We start from the raw sequence: 8,006 nt of genomic DNA, 5'->3' as shown, positions 1-8,006 counted from the left end.
GGAGACGGCTGGTAGAGAGGGAAAAGGTAAGGATGTAATGAGTACTGTTGTGTTTTTTTCTATGAGGGCATGGGTTGGGTGTGTCTTTGAAGGCAGTGTTGTATGGCCGGATGCCTTTCCTGATGCCCAAATGTTTTGTCACTTGGTCCAGTCCAATGGTACGACACCTTGGGCATCCGACTTTTGCTATTGTTTTGGGTTGGCTGAAATCTTGGGAGTGAATTTGGTCGATGGAAACTGAAAAAATGCCCATCAGGTATGTGTGTGTGTGTGTATGTGCATGCATGTACAGTAATACCCTGACTGTTGCGGGTGTTATGTTCTAAAAATCACTGCAATAGGTGAAAATTCACGAAGTAGAAACAATACTGTACTGTACTCTTTACTTGTTTCAGTCATTTGTGGCCATGCTGGAGCACTGCCTTTAGTCGAGCAAATCGACCCCAGGACTTATTCTTTGTAAGCCTGGTACTTATTCTATCAGTCTCTTTTGCTGAACCGCTAAGTTACGGGGACGTAAACACACCAGCATCGGTTGTCAAGCGATGTTGGGGAGACAAACACAGACACACAAACATATACACACACATACATATATATATATATACATATATACGACGAGCTTCTTTCAGTTTCCTTTTACCAAATCCACTCACAAGGCTTTGGTCGGCCTGAGGCTATAGAAGAAGACACTTGCCCAAGGTGCCACGCAGTGGGACTGAACCCGGAACCATGTGGTTGGTAAGCAAGCTACTTACCACACAGCCACTCCTACTGTATATATATATTTTTTTATTATTTACATAATTTGTATATATTTATTTTATTATAAATGCAAAACAATACCACGATGGAATCGACATAAGCTTAAATAATAAACTGCGATAGGTGAACCGCGAAATGTCGAGGGATTACTGTATATGCGTCTGTGTGTGTGTATGTATATATGTCTGTTTCTGTCTGCATGTATTTATACATGTATGCATGTGTGTGCATATATATGCATCTGTGTGTGCGTGTAAATATGCGCATGCATGTGTGTGCTCGTTTATATCTGTGGCCACTTGCAAAGTGTGGCAAACATTGTTGTCATCAATTTGTCTAGCAAACAAATTGGTTATTTCATGGTTTAAGAGTTGTATAGAATAAGAAATCCTTTACTTTGCAAAACAAGCCAGGGTTAGTGTTCTGAAGGACATTCAGCTGTATCACAATGCTTCATCATCATCCAGTGTTTCAAATCTGGGTTTTGTCCCCGTCAAGTGGGGTGGCCAGATCTACCTCAATGCCATAGCAACCGCCCTCACACCATCTCACCATGTTGCCCAGTTTTGGCCGTCCTCCCTCAACCCAACCCTCCCAATCTCTTCCTCCACCTGTCCACTCCACATTTTCCTCGGCCTACCTCGCTTTCGCTGTCCATTCACCTCAAACTCAGGCACCCTCCTCAGAACATGCCACTCATCCCTCCTCAACACATGCCCATACCACCACACTCCATTCACCCTTGCCAACCATTCCACCGATTCCTCCAGCCCCCAGCATCCCCATCAAGTCCTCAGTCTGCCTCTTATCAAACAGCTTCACTCCACACATTGCTCTCACGGTCCTTCTCAAAATTGCCATCTTTCTCCCTCAGACACCACATCTCACTCCCATACAGCATTGCAGCTCTCATGCAACTCCTACAGACCCTTCCTTTCATCTTCAATGAGAACCTTTTCCCATATAACAACACTCCACATTCCTTGAACTTCACCCAGCCAAGTCTTGCTCTTGCTGTCACAGATGCTTCACATCCACCTTATCTCCCAAATAACAAACCCTCTCACCGTCTCCACCCTGTCACATAGTGTTTCCACTGACTTCGCCAGCCCTCCAGCTCCTTTCTCACATCTTCCACAGACAAACTCTCTTGCCAGTCTTGGGGTCACCTTCTTCATTTTCGTACGCCTACCATGAATCCATTTCTCACATCTCGTACACAACACCGCATTTGCCATTACCCTCCTCCCACATAGATGTACCTTACTCACACTTCTCCTTCCACCCTGCTCACCATCACCTTTGTCTTCCCGAGGTTTACCTTCAAGCCCTTGCTTTCAAATGCCTCCTATCCCTCCATCATCTCACTCATCAGAACAAGGTCATCCGCACACAGTATCTCCATTAGCAATCCTCTTGCATCCTCCGTCACCACATCAACCACTATTGCAAACAACAACAGTGACAACACAGATCCCTGATGCACACCAACTTCCACTGCAAACTCCTCCGACACCTCTGATCCAACTCTACCTCTTGTCTTAACCCCTTCATACAAACTCCTCACTGCCCTCACTAATACCTCTAGTACACCGCTCTTCCTCAATGCCCACTCAGTCACCTTCCTTGGAACCCTAACAAATGCCTTCTCCAGATCAACGAAGCACATGTACAACTCCTTCCCCTTATCGTGGTATTCCTCCTTCAATCTCCTTACAATGAACCCTGCATCTATTGTCCCCCTTCCTGGCATAAAACCAAATTGCATCTCACATATTAGTCCATCTGATGCAAGCATAGAAAAATGGATGTAAAAACGAATGACTGATTGAGCAAATACATGAATCTCTATACACATAAATACGTATGGGCACAAGTGCATGCACACACACACACACACACACATACATTTGAAACCTCCCTTTAACCCTTACTGTTTGGGAACCAAATATAAAGCTAAAACTGGCTGACGAGGGTTCCAATTGATCTGATAAACAGAACAACCTGCTCATGAAATCATTGTGCAAGTGACTCAGCACTCCACAGACACATGTACCCTTAATGTATTTCTCAGGGAGAGAAGACCCATCAAGCTGAGCAAAATTGCAGTCGTGGCAGATACCGGTGTCAGGCAAATGGCACTTGTGCTGGTGACACGTAAAAGCACCCATTACACTCTCAGAGGGGTTGGCGTTAGGAAGGGCATCCAGCCTTAGAAAATCGTGTGAAATCAGACTGGAGTCTGGTGCAGCCTTCCAGCTTACCAGCCCTGGTCAAGTCGTCCGACCCATGACAGCATGGACAACGGACGTTAAATGATGATGATGATTCAGCATGACACAAAAGGCTGTGATAAGGCTGGCCCCTTTGAAATACAGGTACAATTAACTTTTGCCAGTTGAGTGAACTGAAGCAACGTGAAATAAAGTATCTTGTTCAAGGACACAATGTGCTGCTGGGAATTGAACTCACAACCTTACAATTGTGAGCTGAATACCCCTAACCGCTAAGCCATGCACCAAGTATACTTGGTTCCATGCATGTGCATTTGAGACATAGGATATGTTTACTTCCGTTGGGCAGCTGGTCTCTGCAACAGGGCATGCAATTTGTTTTCTATCACAAATAGTCATATGAGAGCTGTTGTGTTTGTTGTGGCCAAATGCTTAAGAAGCTCACTTCACTAACGTGAGGTTCCAAGTGTTGATCTGGCCATGGGGAAATACTATCTTGTTTGGAAACAGGAAGAGCATCCAACTATAGAAAATCTGCCTCAACAAATTCCATTTGATCCACCATGCAAGCATGGAATAGCGGACATTAAACGATGACAATGATTGTGTGTGTCCGTCTGTGTGTGTGTGTATGTGTGTCTGTGCATGCATGCATTTGTAGCTATGTGTCTTTTTATTACAATAATAAACATAGATGTTTCTTTTTTTAATATTTTTAACTCTTTTTGTTCTTTCCCAGTGAACATTTTGGTCAGCGCCATCCCAAATATGCTGATACATTGCAAGATTATGGTTTTTATTTATTAAATGTTGACTCTGTAGCAGCTTCTGTAAAAGTCTATCAGGTAATGTTCATAGTGCACTTGCTTTTATTTATTTTCCAATCTGACCTGCTCCATTGAAACCAGGGAGCATAGAAATGTTGGCCATTTACTTCGTCGGAGATAGCTAAGCTGTCCAGCTTTTGATTTCATTTTAAAGACATCAGAGCTCACCACAGGTGTCTGACTCCTCAGTTTCAGTCCAACCCATGCCAGCATGGAAAAGAGACGTTAAATGATGATGATGATGATGATGATGATGGTTGTTGATGGCTGTCAACGTAAGAATTTTATCAGTGGAGGATTTTACATTTACAAAAGAAATCTGAGGATTTGTCATTTTGTCTTTTCTCTTTCCATTTCCACAACTATTATTTACTCCAACTCACTCTTGTAGACATCAATCCTTATTAATCACTGGTGTTTGATTAAAAAACAAAAAAAACTGTTAAACGAATCAGTGTTAAATGAATAAGTTTCATTTTCATCATCATTATTTAACGTTTACTTTCTATGCTGGCATGGGTTGGACGGTTTGACTGGGACTGGCAAGCCAGGAGGCTGCACCAGGCTCCAATCTGATCTGGCAAGGTTTCTACAGCTGGATGCCCTTCCTAATGCCAACCACTCCGAGAGTGTAGTGGGTGCTTTTAACGTGCCACCAGCACGGATAGGTCAGGTGGCACTGGCATCGACCACGCTTGAATGGTGCTTTTTATGTGCCACCGATGCGGGAGCCAGTCAGGCAGCACTGGCATTTGAAACCCCTAAGCGTTGTGGATGGTCACTGGGGCATGCTTTTTCAGTCCAAGCATAATCTTCGATTGATTACTGACCCATGTTATCACAGATCAATTCATAATAAGCATAACATGTCTTGCAATTGAACATACCATGTTATCCTGGATCAGTGATAAATGAATTAGTGATAAACAAAGATAAATGTAATGTGATTAACCATGAATCTCTTCTACAGCCAGAAACCTATTCTGTTCTGGCCTCTTCCTGTGTACTTTGACCTTTCATCATCATCTACCTCAAAACCACCTCCCTCTCTACCGAATCCTCACTTAGTCAATAAGGCGGTGATTGGAATATTAGCCTTGAGAGCTACATGGTGACCTCACTAGTGCTGGTGCTAACAAAAGAAAAGATTGAAAAAAAAATCTACCTAGTACAATCTGTAAAATGGTTGGCATTAGAAAGGCCATCCAGCTGTAGGAGCCATGACAAAGCAGGCATTGAAGTACAATACAGTTCTCTGACCTTTTGGATTCTGTCAAATTGCCCAGCATGGAAAATGGACATTAGATGGTGTTAATGATGATGATGTTACATTGTAGTATTGTTTGTGGCAGTGATTTGTGAAAAGTTTTAGATTTATTGGTAACAGAAATTTATTCATCTTCATCATCGTTTAGCGTCTGCCTTCCATGCTGGTATGGGTGGGACAGCTTGACAAGAGCCAGCCAGGCAAAAGCCTGCACCAAACCTCTGTGACTGCTTTGGCAGGATTTTTACAGCTGGTTGCCCTTCCTAACACCAACCACTCAGCAGAGTGGACTATTATAGGGAGGCTACCAGTATCATCATTTAATGTCCGTTGTCCATGCTAGCATGGGTTGGATGGTTTGACTGGGCTGGGATACTGGAAGGTTGCACCAGGCTCCAGTCTGATTTGGTATGGGTTTTCTATGGCTGAATGCCCTTCCTAACACCAACCACTCTGAGAGTGTAATGGGTGCTTTTATGTGCCATTTGCATAACACTAGTATCTGCCACGAGGGCGATTTTGCTTGGCTTGATGGGTCTTTGTCTCAAGCACAACATAATGCCAGAGGTCTTGGGCATTGCCTCTGTGAGCCCCAACACTCTTAAGGAGCTCAGCCACTTTGCCTCCATGAGGGTGCCTATTAAAGATTACTCAACACTCATGCTCGGCTCACAAATGCTTTCATTGTTTTTTATTGACATGATTTTCGTTATATTTTTAATTTTTCTCTTTGTCTAACTTCACCAGATGGCGCTAGATATTCGTCTGTCTGTCTTTGGTGGGAACAATTTTCATGTTGCTGTGGCACACGAGGACTTAGCGTACGCATCATATGTCCATGAATACAGCTCAGGGAACTTCAAAGATGCTCAGTGAGTTTAGACTTGTTTTATTTAACCGGCAGCATTCTGACATTCTTAAAAAATGTTTCTGTCTTCATTTCCTTTCCTTGCTTTTTCTCTCTCTCTCTCATATATGTATGTATATATGTATGTATATATATATGTATATATGTATGTATGTATATATATTTATGTATGTATATATAATATATGTATATATATTTTTTATTTTTTACTTGTTTCAGTCATTAGACTGTGGCCATGCTGGAGTACTGTCTTGAAGAAATTTTAGTTGAATGAATTAACCTCAGTACTTATTACTTTTAAACCTAGAACCTAGTCTATTGGTCTCTTTTGCTAAACTGCTAAGTTACAGGGATGTAAACACACCAACACCAGTTGTCAAGTGGTGGTGGGGGATCAAACAAACACACACACATGTACACGATAGGCTTCTTTCAGTTTCTGTCTACCAAATTCACTCATAAGGCTTTGGTGGTCTGAGGCTATAGTAGAAGACACTTGCCCAAGGTGCCACGCAGTGGAACTGAACCCAGAACTGTGTGGTAGGGAAGCAAACTTCTTACATGCACACACATATATACATACACATGTACACACATATATAGGCACAGGTATGACTGCATTGTATGTGTGTGTGTGTGTGTGTGTATGTACATATTTGTGTATGTATGTACCTATGTATGTATGTGTGTACCTATGTGTGTGTGTGTGTGTGTATATAAAAATAATATTATTATTACTTCGAAGGTTGACAGAATTGTTAGCATACTGGGCACAATGCTTTACAGCATTTCTTTTTGGCTGTACATTTTGAGTTCAAATTCCGCCAGGGTTGACTTTGCCTTCCATCCTTTTGGGGTCAGTGAAATAAGTACTGGGGTTGATGTAACCGATTTACCCCCACCCCCACCTCCTCATCTAAAATTTCCAGCCTTGTGCTCATTTTAGAAAGGATCATTATTATTATTTCTAGGGCTGTGAGCTTGCAGAATCATTCACATGCTGGGCAACAATCACTGATGTTGCAATTAGCCACCTGGTTGAATAAAAATCGGTTGCATGCAACATAAGCAAGTATTAGATTAAAATAGCCATTTGTGTATCATGCTCAATGTAAATGCATTACGAAAGCACATTTATTGTGAAATAAGAATGGTTTCAAATTTTTGGGCACAAAGCCAGTAATTTTAGGGGTGGGGTAAGTTAATTAGATCGGCCCCGGTGTTTCCTTTTACTCTTATTCTTTAGTTTTGATCATCAGACTGTGGTCATGCTGGGGCACTATCTAGAAGACTTTTTAATCAAATGAATCGAATCCCAGTCTGTTTTATACGTATAGATATATACGTCTATATCTGTGTGTCTTTGTTTGTCTCCTGCCACTGCTTGACAACCTGTGTTGGTTTGTTTGCATCCCTGTAAGTCAGCGAGCGGTTCAGCAAAGGAGAATGATAGAATCAATACCGGGCTTATATAATAAATGCTTTGATTTGTTTGACTACAATACTTCAAGGCATTGCCCCAGCATGGCCGCAGTGCAATGCCTGAAACAAATAAATGATAAAAGATAAACCAGGAAGTTAGGAATCCATTAAAAGAGAATTGAATTTCATTGTTTCTCTTCATGTTTTTCTTTTTTATTGTAGACGTCATGCTGAGAAGGCGATAGAGATTCTGTTGAAGATCTTACCAAGCGACCATCTCCTCTTATCTTCATCAAAGAGAGTTAAAGGTGAGTCTCCCTTCAATAAAACTGGTTGATGGTCCCTTGATATGACCACAATCCACTGGATAGAACTAAGGAAGGAGTAAAAATTAGGGCTTCACAAATTGTTGTTGGCACTCCTTCGCTTACGACGTCGAGGGTTCCAGTTGATCCGATCAACGGAACAGCCTGCTCGTGAAATTAACGTGCAAGTGGCTGAGCACTCCACAGGCACATGTACCCTTAACGTAGTTCTCGGGGATATTCAGCGTGACACAGTGTGACAAGGCTGACCCTTTGAATTACAGGCACAACAGAAACAGGAAGAAAGAGTGAGAGAAA

The 8,006-nt window shown here is 42.2% G+C and overlaps 1 protein-coding gene across 1 annotated transcript in view; it reads left to right on the top strand.

Annotated features, from left to right (window-relative positions):
* Positions 1 to 8,006, top strand: part of LOC106883965 (amyloid protein-binding protein 2) — a 39,006-nt gene that overhangs the window by 21,031 nt on the left and 9,969 nt on the right. The window contains exons 8-10 of the mRNA XM_052976885.1: positions 3,725 to 3,844; positions 5,841 to 5,965; positions 7,606 to 7,684. Of these exons, the coding sequence (XP_052832845.1) occupies positions 3,725 to 3,844; positions 5,841 to 5,965; positions 7,606 to 7,684 (324 nt within the window). The remainder of the gene's footprint in view (positions 1 to 3,724; positions 3,845 to 5,840; positions 5,966 to 7,605; positions 7,685 to 8,006) is intronic.

The sequence above is a fragment of the Octopus bimaculoides genome, chromosome 26 (genome assembly GCF_001194135.2).
Source record: "Octopus bimaculoides isolate UCB-OBI-ISO-001 chromosome 26, ASM119413v2, whole genome shotgun sequence".
NCBI lineage: Eukaryota > Metazoa > Mollusca > Cephalopoda > Octopoda > Octopodidae > Octopus > Octopus bimaculoides.
This window is presented reverse-complemented; position numbering and strand designations above follow the sequence as displayed.